General features: G+C 35.8%; 1 protein-coding gene across 1 annotated transcript; it reads right to left on the reverse strand.

The window, feature by feature from the left end:
* Nucleotides 1–908: 908 nt before the first annotated feature.
* Nucleotides 909–12,192, reverse strand: LOC104232946 (IAA-alanine resistance protein 1). The gene is made up of 11 exons (XM_009786222.2): nucleotides 11,550–12,192; nucleotides 9,833–9,916; nucleotides 9,678–9,727; nucleotides 8,196–8,247; nucleotides 3,943–4,059; nucleotides 3,007–3,287; nucleotides 2,141–2,287; nucleotides 1,934–2,041; nucleotides 1,450–1,551; nucleotides 1,324–1,368; nucleotides 909–1,233 (listed from the first exon to the last, which is right to left on the reverse strand). Exons 1-11 carry the CDS (start codon nucleotides 12,184–12,186, stop codon nucleotides 1,078–1,080), a joined length of 1,779 nt encoding a protein of 592 aa, XP_009784524.1. The 5' UTR covers nucleotides 12,187–12,192; the 3' UTR covers nucleotides 909–1,077.
* Between the last annotated feature and the right edge of the window lie 6,757 nt (nucleotides 12,193–18,949).

Here is an 18,949-nt window from a genome sequence, read left to right on the forward strand (position 1 = left end):
CTTCAGACTTGTTGGCCTTAAGTGCATGAAACCATTGGTTGCACTTTAAACCTATTTGGCCTTAAGTGTATATGAAGCATAATTTCTTCACTTCAGACTAATTTTTTTTTTTAACTTCAGACCCGGTAAATCTGAAGTTGATCGTAAAGTGGGTAGACTGGCAATATTATTTTCAAAGTGGGTATAGGTTCAATTGTGACCTCAAAATTAGATATAGATGCAAAATCCCCTACAACACCAACAACAATGAAATATACATAGTTGAAGATTTTCCTTTATGGTCTAATAAAATGTTTTCTCTTGTTATAGATGATCCAAAAGGCCCTGCACGAATTCGATGAAGGGGGAGGTTCGAGGGAAGACTCAATATCTAAATTTATCAAGAAAGAATATGGCAATTTGCCAGTGACTCTCATATGATCCTGCTCAAATATAATCTACAAAAGCTGTTTGAAAATGGTGAAATTCTTATGATTGACGGAGGGCATTTTTTGCACAATAGCTTGAATCCAAAAACAAAAAGGACGAGGAAGTACAAGAAGAGGAAGGGAAGGTGGAGATGGGAGATTAAACAAAAGAAGCGGCGGCGGAAGGAAAAAAAAAAGGAGGAGAAAAGCATGATGATGTATTAGTTGTTAAAGAAGAGAAGAAGTTGGATGAGCAACAAAATGAAGTCAAACATGGCCAAATATTGTTATCCCTCTTGAGAAGCTTGAGTTGGGTAGACAACGTTAGAGAGTAAAATAGATTTATAAGAAGTTAATTGTCAAGTGGTGAAGTGCTTTTATTCACCTTATTCTATTGTGTTGATGTGCCACTGTATTTCATTATGTAATATACAATTAAGATATCCAATTTCTACTTTGCTGATTTATTCAACCAACATGACAAGCAAAAAGAGCAGAAAATAAATGATAAAGATGAACTTTTCACGATGTTCATTAATTTCATCAATATCAGACAAGTAATGTGTATTCTCTGGATGTTGTCGTAACAGGTAACACCGGAAGGCTGTTCTTATACCTATCGGGGGAGACTTCAACCCCTTTCTACAAACACGACAAGTAGCATGTATTGTCATTCAACAAGGGAGATACAAAGAGCAACAGCCATCCCTGATATTAGTGAGATAAGTTGGATTACTGTATTCATCAATGTAGTCCTGCCACTACTGTTCATTTCAGCCAACACCCCAGCAACCGAAATGTAGATGAAGCCGCCAGCAGTAAAACCCTGCAACATTATATTAGAATTTAGAAATAAGAAAGACATTCTTCTATGTACTCAAGCTTATCTGACCGATAGCTTAAAAAAGAATCTCACTTCAATCAATGACGACTGACCAGAATCTTGTCCCAACGTCAATGCCTACATAGCAAGGCAATTTTTAGTTTAATCAAATGCGACAAGAAAGCAGAAACTTGGCTCATGCCAACAGATTATACTAACCAGTGCAGTTCCGGCTAGTGCCACTAGTGCAGATAAGAAGTTAAAGAAGAGAGCTTTGGAGACGCTGAACCCCGACCTTACCAAGATTCCAAAGTCACCTATCTGCATAGCAAACACATAATAAGGTTTAGGGATCATCACATTCACATGAGAGAACATAAAGTAACGGACTCAAGAGGGAAAAAATGCCACATTACAAGATGCAGCAGATGTGAGAAACAAGACGGAGATAATTTTATCCAAGTGGCTGATAAGCTAAAAGGACCAAAAGTACCCTTCCTTAGAGTTAGAGATTGCAATGAAGTTGTATCTGATATCTAATTTTTGTAGGGAACTTGTGATAATAGAGAGAGCTTTTCGTAGTTGAGAGAAAGAGAGCAACTCCGGGTGGCTAAAATGCAAATGCTTATATGGGCAATCAATTAAAAACATGCAACAGTATTGACATGGTAATGTAGAAATACTAGAAAGAAATATAAATGACCTCTTGAGGGAGCTCATGAGCGAGAAGAAACAAAGTTCTTGACCACCCACCAACTGATCCATAAAGGAGGAATGCACTTCCCAATGCCATCCCATCAGTAAAATTGTGCTGCAGCATAACAGAAAACATCTCAATGTATCGATGTTCACCAGCCAGATATGTCTAGTTGTTTGTGAGAAATCATAAACAAGCTTATGTAATACGTACAACACCATCAGAGAAGAGGTTGAGATAACCAAAGACAAGGCTTGACCGTGATTTAGCTTGTTCCTTTCCAACTGACTCAGAATTGGTAGAGCAATTTGCAGCATCTAAAACAGTATTGTCGTCAGCAGCACTGGAGCCAGTATTCCTCTGCAATAGTTAGCATATGAGACAAATAGCAACAACAAATAACCGCAAACAAATAAATATTTCAATGACTGCATCTGTTCAAAGAGATTTTCAATCTGGGAACAGATACACTGCAGAATTGTCAAAATGGATGAAAGATACATTAAACCTTGTCTAAACTTAATCTGACGCCATATCAGAACAAACAACAAAAGTCAACCTGTATCTTATAGTAAGTAGTTACTTAATTACAAATGGAGGAATTAGTGGTTAGAGAATTTTCAGGTGCAAGGAAATAACTTTACGGAACTTCTAGTGAGCATGTCATGTATCAAATTAAAACCCAGTTTAATGTTAGCGATTTAAGCTGCAAAGGTTTTGCAACATTTAAGGTATGGAACTAACAATTGCTTATTTATGCGTAATACTGTATCACAAGATTGTATTTAGTTCAAGTCAGTATGGAGTGTGGAAAGAAACAATACGACAACAATTACATAGAGAAACCTTGCCTTGACAAAGTAGTTGTTTGTGCTTTGGTCAGCTGACAGCATGTTATGTTGAGGAAAAGGTCACATGACCCCCTCTAAATTATGATAATATTGTTAGTTTCCAGTCTTTGTTTTAGTATTACGGGAAATTTCAGAAGTGCAGATTATCCTGACAAGAAATACACTTTACTGGATCTCAGCCTGGCAAAATATGGAACAGCAAAATATTGTGGCATGTCCTGATTCTACCTTCCGGAGAACAGCTCCTCCACTTGGCTTTTCCCCATTGGGAGAGTCAGCAGACACACCGTCCACGTCACTCCCTCCAGCTGTCTTTTCTGATAGGTTTCCGCTCTTCTTCAGAGACAGTTCCTGGTCGTTGTCATTAGCATCATCGTCATCCTTCAATTTTGTGATGTGAGTATGACGATGATGATGATGATGACCATGACTCCATTCATCGGCTCCTCCAGAAAAATCTTCAACATACCTCACAAGCTTCTCAACAATAAGAAAGAGCACAATTCCAGCTGCCAAAACAAAAGTATCATGAAACATTCAGCAGGGTGGCAACAGCAGCTGTACAGTCAATGACATTACCAGAAGAGAATCAAATCTCAGGCTCTTAGAAGATGAATTTAAGTTTAATACAAGTTAGAAAGTACAAATTAGGAGTTATCTGAAGAAATCAAAATACAGTAAAAGAAAGTTAATCCAAGTTGTGAAAATAAGAATTCACACCCTACCCTCAGAGAAGATAAAAAGACACCACCCCTTTAAAATGATGAAAACTTTTGAGTTATATTGCTGTCCCACATAGGTGGTGTAAAGGTTTCCAAAAGGGTTTTATAGAGGTCTTAAGCCTCTCCACACATTGCTTTATGTTTTAGGTTGGACGCTCAGATCTTTTTACATTTGCCGTCATGTCATCCTTAGTCAGCACCATCAAGCTAATGCCAGCGAACATCTTGCAAATTAAAAGGTGGAATCATGATATTTAAATAATAATAAATAAGCATTTACTTCCATTGGAATTCGAACATACTTCTTTTCCGATATTTCCAATTTTGCAACCATGGGAAGCAAATCCTCCCCAATACTTTTCATGCAAATGCAAAATAAACACGTAAATTTCACAAAAATGAACAATGAAATTTAAAAACAGAATCAAGTCGAAGAACTTACCCAGAATGGACAATCCAACAGAAAGATCCTCCAACGAATGCGCATGTGAATGACCGGAGTGATCATGAAGATGATCATGTTCCACATGGTGATCATGTGAGTGGGAGCGTCCACCACCTAAAAGAAGTAATCTTTTTTGGTAAAATTATTTAGTGCCATAAATAGTTAAAGGCAACAATATTTGAGTGTGGGATATAGCCAGGATATATGTCTGATCTATCATGTTCCTTCCCTCAGACGATTAGCTATATTCTAACAGCAACTTTAAGGATACTCATACATACTTAATAGGAGTAGTACTTTATTACTTCCTCCGTACAAATTTGCTTGCTACAGTTTGATTGGATATTGAGTTGAAACAAAGAAGACTTTTGAGTTTTGGCACCTCAAATAAATATTGAATCCGGATAGTCTGACAAGGCACGAGTTTAAGAAAATAAGAAGACTCTTTGACGCATCGGATAAATATTCATAAGATGCCAAAGACAGCCTTTTACCAAATAATTTGCTCTTGTATGCAGTGGGGTCCACAACAAGTCATGTCAATTGAAAAAGAGGAATGTAAGAAATAACAGGGTTCTCAATCTAGAAAAGAGCCAATCTTATTAGGACGGACAGAAAAGGAAATAGTGCCAAACAAATTGGGATAGAAAGAGAGATATTTTTTTTCTCAGAAACACGATACTCATAACAACTCACAATCTTAGCTCAGGAGAATAAGGTTCATGCTAAGTAACTGTAACGACCTGACCGGTCGTTTTGAGCCTTTTGCACATTTCTCGTCAGTTCTCGGGCATGACTTTCCCCGTGTGATGTATTATGACTTATGTAAATCGTGGTTTTGGTTTTTAGGGTAATCAGAATGAATTTGGAAGAACAGTTCTCAGTTTGAAGCTTGAAATTTGAAAAGTTTGACCAAGATTTGACTTGTTGGTATATGATCTCGGATCGGAATTTTTATGATTTGGTTAGCTTCGTTAGGTGATTTGGGACTTAGGAGCGTGATCGGAATGCATTTTGGAGGTCCGTGGAAGGTTTAGGCATGAATTGGCGAAATTGAGATTTTAGCGTTTTCCGGTTGATAGGTAAGATTTCGATATAGGGGTCGGAATGGAATTCCGGGAGTTGCAGTAGTTCCGTTATGTCATTTGGGATGTGAGTGCAAAATTTCAGGTCATTCGAACGTGGTTTGGTTGGGTTTTTGATCAAAAACGGAATTCGGAAAATTTTAGAAAGTTTGGCTTGAATCCAGTGTGTGTTGGTTGATTTGATGTTATTTGAGGTGTTTTGAAGATTGGAACAAGTTTGGATAAGATATTGGGATATGTTTGTGCTTTTGGTTGAGGTCCCGGGGGCCTCGGGGTGATTTCGGAAGGTTGACGGAAGGATTTGGAATTTGAGTTGCAGCTGAAGCTTTTGGTTCTGTCATAACCGCACCTGCGGTTGGGAGGCCGCAGGTGCGATGATCGCAGATGCGTAAAGCAACCGTAGATGCGGCCAATGTGAATTTCTTCAGGAACCGCAGAAGCGGTGTCGTGGGCGCACCTGCGGTAGCGCAGGTGCGAGTGTTTAACCACAGATGCGGAGATTTGTCATTTTAATGAAGACCGCAAATGCGGTGGAAAAGTCGCAGAAGCGGTAATGGGACCGCAAGTGCGGAAATACCTGGGTCAGAAAGTATATAGTGTTCCTTCGTGATTTTGCTAAAGTTCTCCATGTTTGACGACGGGAAGCGAGCTAGGACAGTGAATTCAAGGGAGAATCGAAGAGAATCAGTTGGGTAAGTTCCCTAAGCCTCATTACTCGGGTTTATGATCATTTTTCCATTGTTTAATCATGGTATTAGTGGAAATTAAAGAAGAAAATTGAGAGATTAGGGCTTGAGATTAAGAGACCATTGAGTAGGGTTTGAGGGGCCATTTGAGGTCCGATTTTGATGTTCTTGATATGTATAGACTCGTGAGAGGATGAAGATTCCATTGATGTTAATTTTATCGAGTTCCGAGACGTGGGCCCGAGGGCTGGGTTTGAGCAATTTCGGGATTTTTAATGTAAATTGGATATCAAGTAGGTCTTGTTCCCTCAGCATATTTTAATAGTTATGTACTGATTGTGGCTAGATTTGGAGCATCCAGAGGTCGATTCGTGAGGGCAAAGGCATCGCGGGCTAGAGTTTGGACCGAATCGAGGTAAGTAATGATTGTAAATACTGTTCTGAGGTTTGAAACCTCGGATTACACATCGTTGTGTTACTTTGAGGTGACGCACACGCTAGATGACGAGCGTGGAGTTATGCACCATTGGGGATCGTGACTTGGTCCATCCCGTACGACTGTTAAGTCGCGTATTTGATTTGAAATCTTATTATATTCCATGTTCTAGAGATTTATATTATATTTTGGGTTGTATGCCATGTTTGGGGCTTTGTGCCGACCTGCTGAGACCCTTAGAGGCACCTTCACTATTTTTCCTCACTCTATTTGTTTTGAAAGCATATCCTCAGTCATGTTTTACCAGTTTATTGTTTGAATCTGGTTTTATCCCTTTATTTCTTAAAATGTGAAAAGCTGGTTGGGCTGAGTTCCTTGTTTTACTGATGGTCCGAGTGATCGTGAGGTTGATGACTGAGATAGACCGAGGGTCTGATTGTGAGGTTGATGACTGAGATAGACCAAGAGTCTGATTGTGAGGTTAATGACTGAGAGAAATCGGGGGCCTGGTAGTGAGGATTATATATTTATGGATCAGGCTGCATGCCGCAGCGATATAGTGCTTAGGCTGTAGGAGCCCCTCCGGAGTCTGCACACCCCCAGTGAGCGCAATCGAATATATATATGGATCGGGCAGCACGCCGCAACGATATATGGATCGGGCTGCACGCCGTAGCGATTACTATATGGTACCTATTGAGTGTAAGTGCTGAGTGTGAGCGTTGATTGGTAAGAGTTGAGTCACGAGTGACTGAGAGGCTTGCCCGAGGGGCTATATATATATACAGGTACATGAGTGATGCTTTGTCTGAGGGGCCTGGTTATGGACTACTATTTTTCACTCCTCCTTAAAGTGAGTTTTTATCGAATATGTGGATTTAATTACTGCTTTCATTCATCTTTAAACCGAGCCTCTATTGAAAATGTTGAACAAATGTTTTAAATAATCTTTCATTTAAACTGAAGTTTCTAAGTTATGAAAAGGGTTGTGAAATTTCTATTTTGCTCGAGGGGCTGTATGCGAACTATGTTTTGCCCGAGGGCCCGATTATGGTTTTCATCTCTTTTATTATAAATGGTATTGAACTCCTACTGAAACTGTTGGAAGGCATTTTCAAATGACTTTTACCGAAAGCTAGGTTTAAAATGAGACGATTGACTCGTATTCCGATTTGAAAGCCTGTTGTGTTTATTGAGTTTATCATAAATGTGGATTCATCGTTTCCTATTGCTCAGTCTTTATTTACTCTTATTACTTACTGGGTTGGAGTACTCACATTACTCCCTGGACCTCGTGTGCAGATTCAGGTATTTCGGAACCCAGTAGCGGGTGTTGATTGCTCAGACGCGGAGTCATCAGAGTTAGCAAGGTGGTTGCACGACGTTCGCAGCACTGCTTCCTTCCTCTCATTTTCATTATTGTACTTAGTACACTTTTGACTGTTTTTGTTGTAGTCAGACCTTGGTAGTTGCTTATGACTTGTGACACCCCGGTATCGGGCTGTGTTTGGGTTGTATTTCGCACATTATAAAATCTTTTGCTTAGTCTTTGGTTTATTTACTCATGCTTAGACTGATTGTTAATGTTTAACTATTTAAATTACGGAATTGGGACTAGTTGGCTGGCCTTGTCTTCACGAGAGGCGCCATCATGATCGGGTCCGCGTTTAGGGTCGTGACAGTAACATGCATCAGCACAACATTCGGACATAGACAAGAGCACAACAATGTTATTCAGTCTCTCCAACATGAACTAGACTGAGAGTAGTGAAAGGTGGAAAAGGGAGTTACCCACGCACTCAGGGACAGCAAGATAGACAAACCTACCTTTGATAGTGTAAGCTAGTGAGTTTTAGGATTACACATCGAAGAAACATGCCTGATGTAAAGACATACTCCCTTATGTCATTTTAACAGTTACCAAGCTAAGTAAAACTAAATTATGATGGAGAAAAGCTAAGAGTTTCTGGTATTTAAAGGTAAGTGAGCCTAAATGCAATATGCAATGTTACTTATTCGCTAATTTAAGATTAAGAATCATACCAAAAGCATGTGGCAATTGGTGAAGGAAAGCATCCCCCAGCATGGCTCCTGCCTGTGTAAGTCATGAAGTCTGAAAGAATGAGAAAACTTTTATCCTAGTAAATAATTTTAGAAACAACCGTCCAATAACTTTATTAAGCATATTCAAATAAAGTAGTATTACTTCCAAATCGGAAACAGAATTCATTTAGCAGGCAGCATCCATATGTATGGTAAGACGGATATCCTGATAAATTTAAGGATCATTTTCACATATAAGGGAAAAATTACAATTAAAAAATTCAAAATGCCAGTATATTATTCATTATAACAAATAAGATAATTCACAAGCAGAAGACTGCCAGTAGAAGCTTTTCCATCTATCTGATAATCATCTCACCATCTGAAGCCATTTGTTACATTACATACACGATTGTTAACATATGAAGATGTGTGTGTATGATCATCTTTTTTAAAGTTCCACAGAACTTTCAGAGAAGACTTAGTTTCGAACAACTATAAAGTATACGCTACTGAGATATAATTATAGCTAATAGAACACTTCCTCATCACAAATCAATTATCCTACTCTCATTTCTAAGCTTTCTGGAAAAGCCTTTCCAGATAAGAAAGACATTTTTCCTACCTTCTCTAATACTTTTCAACATCTGCCACTAACAACGAGAAACAACACCTACATTACGTTTTCAAAAGTTGACTACAAACAAGTTAAACTTTTCCTCCAGTTTTCTTAAAAGCAATAAAACCTCATTTTTTACCTTTGAGACCTCCGCCTAGTAAATCTAGAACAATCAATAGTGGATGGAGGGAATATGTGCAACAGGAGGACTTTCCTGATTAGCATGATTAAAACTGTTTCTGATAATTAAAGAAAGCGATTTACAAATAATTGATCAATAAAATCGTTAATCAAAGTTCACTTTGTTGTAACTTACAATAAACTATTCAAGGAGACATATAAAACTAAAAAATTGCTAATTCCATTTAAGCTGTTAAGAACTTAAAATTATGTAGAAAAATAAGTTGCACAAAAAAAGGCACATTTTAGTATAATACGAAATAAATCTTTTTATTTGTGAAAACACCACTTGCTAATAGTTAAGTTAACCATCGGATTTAAAATGTTACTATCGATTTGGAGAAAACTGTAGCAATGGCATAAATACTATTTCATTATTTGGACAATCAAAAAAAATATCATATCATTATTTGCAAATTTTGAAGTTCAGTAATTGCAAAATAATTGAACTTCAGCGTATAAAACATTGAAATACTGGTTTGAATGTGTATTTCAAGTGAAATACCGGTTTCCACTCACAAATGGTCAACTTTCACAAACCTTTTTCAAGGTGAAGTTTATGTCCAAACATAATTTCACCTACCACAAACAATTTTTTCAACTTGAACACAAAGAAACAGAAGAAATTGAACGAACCATGGAAAATATTCAGGAAATTCTAACCCATAAAAGATCATTCTCACCCCAAATAACGCCAAAGAATCAACAACAGCTTTTGACGGCTTCCCTTTTACTGCAGGAAACAAATCATTCTGATTAGGTGTTTCGAAATGAAGATAAGATAAGCAATGAATCTTAAAGAACAAGGGCAGAAACATAAAGAACTTAAGCTACTTACAAAATATTACAGGCAAAATAATCAGGCATATAAGAGAAGCTAAGCTCACCAACAGTGAGCAACCCATTGCATTGACCCAAAGACCTGTCAATGAACCCAAAGAAACGTTCTCAGTGACAACTAAAGACACCCATTATAGAGATCTACCAAAAACGGTCCCATATGTCATGCGCCAAAAAAAAGTAATTTTACATATATAAGAGCAACTGTGGAGACTGAGAGCTCAATTATTTTGCAAATTATTTGCATATTAGGTGTTACATGCTCCCCCCACCCCCCATACCCACGTATGGGATTAAACTGGGTTTGTTGTTGTTGTTGTGTTACATGTGCATTTTTATAATTTTGTATATGTCGGCAAGTTAAAACTTTCTTGCGAATGGCTTAAAGCAAAATATACATGTCTTTCAGACGAGATCAAGAGTCATATCAACAATGATACTTGAATTAAAGAGATACTCAAAAAAAGGTTCAAGCAAAGAGACGTGACAGCACAAAATGCCTATCATCTAATCAACCACGCAATTAAAACAAAACATCTTGCATCCTGTAAAAAATAAGCATGTCTAGATGACAGTGACAATTTATGGATCACACAAGTCTAACTGTACGCACAAAACAAGAGAATGCCAAAATAATTTATTGAAGTTCGCATTGTGAGTTGACTTATAAATAATGTGACACTTTATATCCACCTTTCGATTAAAACTGTTTGGAAGACATATAATGTGATGATCAAATTTTTATTACGTGATATTTGTTCAGGCTATGGCAGCGTTCAGCCGTTGTTTAGCTCTATGGCAAAACCATAAATTACGTTTACAGTATGCATTTTATATTGTAGATGTGATTCATTTCCATCGTCACCTCCTTTGCCGCTGAAATAATAGCTAATGAAAACACGCTAGCACCAATTAGTTGCCATACCAAGAGAAAAACCTTATTAACATTCAGTACTTCTGCTTCAAATTGTTGCGATAATAGCCTTCAACCTCTTCTAGCATTGGGAAAAACAACATCCTTCTGCAACATACTTATAAAGATATTTTCTTTCAATATTAAATATGAGAAAAGGTAGTTTTTAACCTCTTTAAAAAAAGAAATTAAGCAATACCATAGGAAGCACCATTACAAAATCAGTGTATGCTAAAATCCAACAACACCACCAACATCTCAATCCTAAGCTTGTTGAGGTCAATTGTACGAATACTCACTATCCATTTCACTCCATTTGAACCCTTACATTCTGATATTTAATAGTTTAGGGTTTGTTAAAGCAGTAGCGGAGCTAAAGGGAGCCAAGGAGGTTCAATTGGATGCCCTTCGGCAGAAAAATTACACTGCGCAAACAGGGTAAAAACAAATTGTTTTGGTTCTATATGAACTCTTGAATGAAATGGAGCCTTAGTGCAATAGTAAAAGTTGTCATCGTGTGACCAGGAGGTCAAAGTTCAAGCCACGGAAACAGGGTATAAATGCAATATAGGGAGAGCTTAGTGCACCGTGCTACCCCTTTTTCATATGAACTGCTGAATCCCCTTGACATAAGAAAAGATTCAGTCTAGTGCAGTGGTAAAGGAGGTTCAAAAATTGCCTTAGATCACGAATTCAAATCATGTGATAGGAGTATGAATTTCTGGCTGCGCCATTGAGCTAAACTCCAAGAACAAATGAAAATGACACATATACGCAATAGAAATATGAATATAATATATACCAAGACCAGTAATATCCTTGGCTCCATCTCCATTATGATGATGGTGCACATCCACGTCATCATGGAACCCAAATCCTAACAGCTTTAGATCCTCCTCTTCTGCTAATTCTTCTGGAAGCTTCCTCTGCTTAACTTCACTCACCCCATGATGATGATGATGATGATGATGCCCCTGATGGTCATGGTCATGGTCATGCCCATGACCATGGTTACACTGGTGAGCTTCAGCTGATAAAGAAGACCCAAAAATCACTAACCCTAAAGAAATAGAAATGATTAAACAGAAGCAGATCTGTTTCAGTAAAGATTCAATCTTTGACATTTTTTCAATCTGGGCACGAACAAAATCAGGTAAAACCCCTAAATTTATGGAGGGTATAGAGGCAGAGGGTGATAAGGGCGTGTTTGGGAAAAGGGCGTTTGGAATCAAGAATTGCGATTTTTGCAAGTGCCTTCGATGGTGAAGACACAAACAGCGCAGAAGAAGAGTATTATTATGCCTATTATAATGCCGAATGTTACTACATCCATAGTACAAGGGGTTTGACTTTGAAAGTTGGGCCTCAAGTGTGTAACAAAAATGGAGTTTGGTCCTCTGAGAATTGCAGAAAGGTTGTACTGAATTTAAGGATAACATAGTGAGTGATAGTACTATGGTTTTTGTCTTTTAATTACTCCTATGAGAATTGAGTGCTAGGGTCAAATCACTAATCATTAGACTTTGGTAGATACTGGACTTTTTTATTTTTCACTTGATATTTGCCTCGGGCGCGATTAATTTGAATTTGCATCGGAATATTCCGCAATGAGGGTAAAATGCTACTTATCAAAGATGGTTTTATTCCCAAGGTTTGAACTTCAAGCTTCTTGTTGAGAACGAGAATACTTATAACTCCACCACAACTTTTGATAGCATATATAATAAGAGTTTCTTTAAGTATGTTCTAGTTAGAGTGTAAATAGGAGTGGCCCCCTTTCATAAAGCAGGTAAAGCAACGACTTTAGGCCTCATATTTACGGGGACCCTATTTTTTGTTATACCTAATAGGCTATGTATAAGTTTAAAAAAAGATTATGTGAAGTGAAAAGATTTAATTTCTTTCTTTAACAAGTATAGAGAGGATTTGCAACTGCTGTGATTTTTGTCAAGAAAATTACACTTGAAATGAATATCAAACCCGAATTTCGTAAGAAACGTCTGATATATAGGAAGTGACAATTTGATGAGAATGTTGATAATAAAATCTCAATATCTTTCGAAGAGTCCTTTGGAGTTGATTACTTTATACATAGTAGACAAGGCTATTTTTTTCACTTCAAAATAGATTTGAACAATTCAAAGTATATGGAAATGTTTTTTGTTTCTTCTTTAGCAGTAAAAATTAAGATCACTAGATGACTAAAATCTTGAAAAAAATTGTCTTAATCTTGAATGTTCCTTAAAGCATAATATTCAATTCGATATAGATTATTTAGATTTATTTTCGGAATTAAAAGTATTAAGAAAAATAGAACTATTAGAAGATAACAGTTTAATTGATACACTCTGTCAAATAAAAAGATTTGATTATTTTTTCAATGCCTATATTGTTTATGGAATAATGTTAATAACTCTTGTTACCAGTGCTTCATCATAAAGAAGTTTTTAAAATTAAAATTGATAACATCTTACCCAAGATCAATAATATCTCGAGAAAAGTTAAATGGATTAGCTATATTGTCAATAAAGAAAGACTTATTAGGAGTTATTGATTAAAAGAAAACTATTAATAACTTTGTATCTAAGTTAGCTAGAAAAATAGACTTCAAGTAAATAAATAATTTTTTTAAAAAAAAGTCGAGGCCCCTCGTAAAGTTTAACTTTAGGCCACAAAACTTGTTGCGCAGCCCCTGAGTGTAAATATTATACTCGAAAAGAAAAAAGTGTATAGTACTTCGACTCCCTCGATTTTCATCAATATATATATATATATATATATATATATATATATATATATATATATATATATATATATTGACAATCTGATGTGGCACCTCTTATATCCTAGAATAGCCATTTATCTTTTTCCTCCTTTTTTTGGCTTTTTATCTCTTTTTTTTTCTAATTTATCTTATTTTCAAAAATCTAAAAGTGTCTAAATGCTACCTAATTAATGAGAAAAACATGTCCCTTCGATTACATCTGATAAAAAGTGAGGATGAAACACATTAAAGTAAAGGGAAGATGAAAAGAGAGACTTTTCATTTTTCAAAACGGTTTATTTTAGCATATATAACAAAAGGGCTTTAACATTTGTAACCAATAACAATGGGTCATTTCCATAATTTTGTCTGCTCTTCTTCTCAAATGAATTTTTTTTAACATAAGACAAACAAAGATTATCTCATGATACTTTTGAAGGTGTTGTATGTAATGAGAAGGGTCAAGTGACATATATTTCTCTACAACATAAAAGGCTTTACGGAAAGGTGTAATTCCTGATATGGGAGAGTATCCAAAAGCAATAAGAATTATATGGAGAAAGAATCATATTTTTATACTGAAGATGAGATGTTCTTCCACTGTTACTGTAGGGAGAAGGTGAGAGGCCGGTAAGGGAAGAAGGAAGAAGGATTGAGGTAGGAGTTGAATTGAAAAAGAAAAAGCGGAAAAGAAAGGTAAGGGAATAGCAAATTAATCCAACGACAAGAAGCCGACTTTTTTTTCTGTTTCTACTTTTATTTTTTCACAAGATTTTTTTTATTTTATTTTTTCATATGTATTTTTAATAAAAGTTAGTGTTCTTAGCATTTAATTTGGAATACTAAAGTAACTACAATATTTCACTGATTTTATATATGTTATTCATGATAATGTGTGTCTCATTTAAGCAAAATTTTCCCTCCCAAAATTTTCCCTCCCAATTAAAGGGAGACAAAGAAAAAAAAACTAATATTCTAATTTTTTCTAAGTTAGAATCTCAATTTTCAAAATATCTCTCACTAGATGACAAATAATATTTATAAATATGCTATCAAACGATTTAAGTCCTTGAGCTTTAACAAAGATGATAAAAGAAATTAAGAATGAGAAGTCACTTTTGGATAGCAGCAATTTGAGGATAAATACACTTTTGACAAGATAAATTAAAAATATCAACTTTCTTTTTAATGATTTTATAGTTTTTAGTTTGTCAAAGTTTTGACAAGAAAAGAAGATCATTTTAAAGTACACAAAAATTAAGAAAGGAGTAACAAAGAAGAAGTAGTTACTTGTTATGAATAGTTTGTACATTGGATACTACTTTGGATACTACATTGGATACTACATTGGATGCTACATTGGATGTCCATGTTGTGAATAACTTAAAGATTAAATTTCCTATTTTATGTCCATCATCTTTACTTTTTATGCCTATAAAAGGCCATGTAATTGCAATGAAAAATTACACCAAAGTGAAAGAAGAAAACACTTCTCCATTCTCTCTATCTCTTCTTGTTTACATTTTACTGCATTGCTTTTATTTTATAACACGTTATCAGCACGAAGCTCTAATTTTATTCTTAACTCCCGCTAAGTTGAGCCATATTTTATTAAGGTATGTATCATTATAATCATTTTATTTATGGCAGTACATATCATATGCTCATTGTTTGCAGATTACTTGTGCGCTTGGGCATCTTAAATAGTTTAAGTACATTGCAGTGATAAAATAACTATTTCCTTCCGTGCTCAACTCTTAGAGGACCTCAAAGTCATCAAACTAGCTATGCACTAATGTCATACTTATAATATTCATGGACTCCCTAGATCAAAACATATCTTTAAGGCATTTTGAAGAACTGTGAGAAATAAATTGACAAGCAATAATTTTATAGTTTAATTACTTTATATTTATTGGAACATATAAATAATGTTAGTCACGTTCAGTTCTATTAACACATATATATCAATAATATAAAGTGAAATGAAACAAGTATGTAATTTCTACTTTATGGCAAGAATAAAATGAAATAGTAGATTGTTAACATGATATAGCTCTATTTTCATTTCTTTTACCTTAATCGTTTTGTTTTCATTAATTGTTTATTATTATAATTATTTCTCTAACTTATTCATCTTTTATGATAGTTTTCACTATGTCAAATTTATCAAAACTTGAATTTGTGGCACTTGACATCACCGGGAGGAACTATTTATCATGGGTTCTTGATGCTGAAATTCACCTTGACGCTAAAGGTCTTGGAAATACTATTATACAAGGAAATGAAGCATCAAATCAGGATAAAGCGAAGGCCATGATTTTCCTTCGTCATCATCTACATGAAGGGTTAAAAACTGAATATTTAACCGTAAAAGATCCACTTGAATTATGGATTAATTTGAAGGATCGATATGACCACCTAAAACTTACGGTATTACCGAAAGCTCGGTATGAGTGGATACATTTAAGGTTGCAAGACTTTAAAACCGTAAGTGAGTATAATTCTGCTATCTTTAAAGTAAGTTCTCTATTAAAATTATGTGGAGACACTATCACAGATGAGGACTTATTGGAAAAAATATTTTCTACTTTTCACGCTTCAAATGTGGTGCTACAACAACAATACCGTGAAAAAGGTTTTAAGAAATATTCTGAGTTAATCACATGCCTACTTGTGGCTGAGCAGAATAATACTCTTTTAGTGAAAAATCATGAAGCCCGTCCCACTGGGTCAGCTCCATTTCCGGAAGTGAATGCTGTAGCAACATATGATAAGTTTGAAAGAAAACAAAATAATTACCGTGGTCGTGGACATGGTCGTAAACGTGGACGTGGCAGGGGGCGAAACAATTATCGTCATTATGGTGGAAATAAATTGGAGAACAATAAGGGTTCTCAAATTAATCATTCAAAAGGTAAAGCTAGTATGTGTCACCGATGTGGTATGAGAGGTCATTGGGCACGCATTTGTCGTACGCCAGAACATTTTGTCAAACTTTATCAAGCCTCCCTCAAGAAAAAAGAAAATAATGTGGAGGCACACTTGACCTTTCAAAATAATGATGATGAAGCAGGTCCCTCAAATAAATATGATTCTAAGGCACATCTTGCATATAAAGATGATGATTTTGAAGGCCTAACAAATATTACTCATTTAGAAGTTGGGGACTTCTTTGAGGATATTGACTGAAGAACTAATCATCTTACTGGGGAATGAAGCTATAAAAGTTGTTATGTTTATGTTTGCAACTAGTTTATTTTTCTTGAGTGTATTTTCCTAATGCATCATGTGTTGCTAGTTTCTACATTTCTAATGTATTTCTTAATGTTTTTTTCCTGCTTGTCTTTCATATTTCTTATGATGTATTATTTGTCTTTTTTATGAAGAATATGAAAATTCTCCAGTCTTCAGTTGGACTCAAGATTAATAAAGATGATATATGTCTTCTGGATAGTGCTACAACACACACTATTTTAAAAGATAAGAGATATTTCTCTTATTTGGTAATGAAAGAAGCGAATGTTAATACAATATCCGGTAGTACAAGATTAATTGAAGGTTCTGGAAGAGCCAATTTATTACTACCAGGAGGAACAAATTTGGCTATTGATGAAGCACTATATTGTAGTAAATCTCAAAGAAACTTATTAAGTTTCAAAGATATTCGCCAAAATGGCTATCATATTGAGACTACAAATGATGAAAAGATTGAATATCTTTATATTACTACAATAATGTCCGGTAAGAAATATGTGCTTGAAATGTTACCTGCTCTTTCCTCCGGCTTATACTACACAAGTATTAGCAGGATTGAAACACATGCCGTAGTAAACGAGAAGTTTACTAATCAAGATAATTTTATTATTTGGCATGACCGGTTGGGCCATCCTGGTTCTAATATGATGCGTAAAATAATTGAGAATTCACATGGACATGCAATGAAGAATCAGAAAATTCTTCAATTTAAGGAATTCTCTTGTGCTGCGTGTTCTCAAGGAAAATTAATTATTAGACCATCAACTATTAAAGTTATGATAGAATTCCCTGCATTTCTGGAACGTATACAGGGTGATATATGTGGTCCCATTCACCCTCCATGTGGACCATTCAAATATTATGTGGTTTTGGTAGATGTATCTACAAGATGTCACATGTGTGCTTACTATCAACTCGCAATATGACATTTGCGAGATTGTTGGCTCAAATAATAAAGCTAAGAGCACAATTTTCAGATTATGCAATTAAGACAATTCGTCTTGATAATGCCGGTGAGTTTACATCCCAAGCCTTTAATGATTATTGTATTTCAACTGGGATAACAATTGAGCATCCGGTTGCTCATGTTCATACACAAAATGGTCTAGCAGAATCATTGATCAAACGCCTCCAATTAATTGCTAGACCAATGCTTATGAGAACAAAACTTCTCATTTCAGTATGGGGTCATGCTATTTTGCACGCAGCAGCACTTGTGCAGATAAGGCCCACAAGTTATCATAAAGTCTCCCCATTGCAATTGGCTTTTGGTCAGGAGCCAAATATTTCCCATCTTAGGATCTTTGGTTGTGCGATATATGTTCCAATTGCTCCACCACAACGCACAAAGATGGGTCCTCAAAGAAGGTTGGGGATATATGTTGGATATGAATCTCCTTCTATTATAAAATATCTAGAGCCGATGACTGGAGATTTATTTACGGCAAGATTTTCTGATTGCCATTTTAATGAATCAGTATATCCAACATTAGGGGGAGAAAATAAGCAGCTGAAAAAGAAGATAGATTGGAATGCATTATCACTGTCTCATTTAGATCCTCGAACAAATCAATGTGAACAAGAGGTTCAAAAGATTATTCATTTACAAAATATTGCAAATCAATTGCCAGATGCATTCACTAACCTACCAAGGGTGACTAAGTCACATATTCCAGCTGCTAATGCTCCAATTCGAGTTGATATCCCGACAGAACAATTAATTAAAGCAAATGAGTCTAAGCCATTGTCACACCTCCTTTTTTGCGCGCCCAACCCCGAAGGGTAAGATGCGCGGGTGGAGTTTTTCCAATTTAAGTGACAATATTCGAAATGGGATTATTTATTTAATTCAGAGTCGCCACTTGGGAAAGGTTTGGCTTTTGGTGTCCCAAGTCACCGGTTTATCTTGAATCCCAAATCGAGGAAATTTTCGACTTTCCAAATGAAGTCTGCGAACCAGAAATTCTAAGTAAGGAATTCTGTTGACCCGAGGGAAGGTGTTAGGCACCCTCGAATCCCGTGGTTCTAGCACGGTCGCTTAAATTGTTATAATGGCTAAATATCTGATTTAAATACATGTTGTGACTTATGTGCTTTTATTGAGTTTAAACCGCTTTTATTATTATCATTTATTTCTATAGAATTACAACGGCGTGAAAATGCATCTCGAACTACGTCAC

Source organism: Nicotiana sylvestris, chromosome 4 (assembly GCF_000393655.2).
Source record: "Nicotiana sylvestris chromosome 4, ASM39365v2, whole genome shotgun sequence".
NCBI classification, from domain to species: domain Eukaryota; kingdom Viridiplantae; phylum Streptophyta; class Magnoliopsida; order Solanales; family Solanaceae; genus Nicotiana; species Nicotiana sylvestris.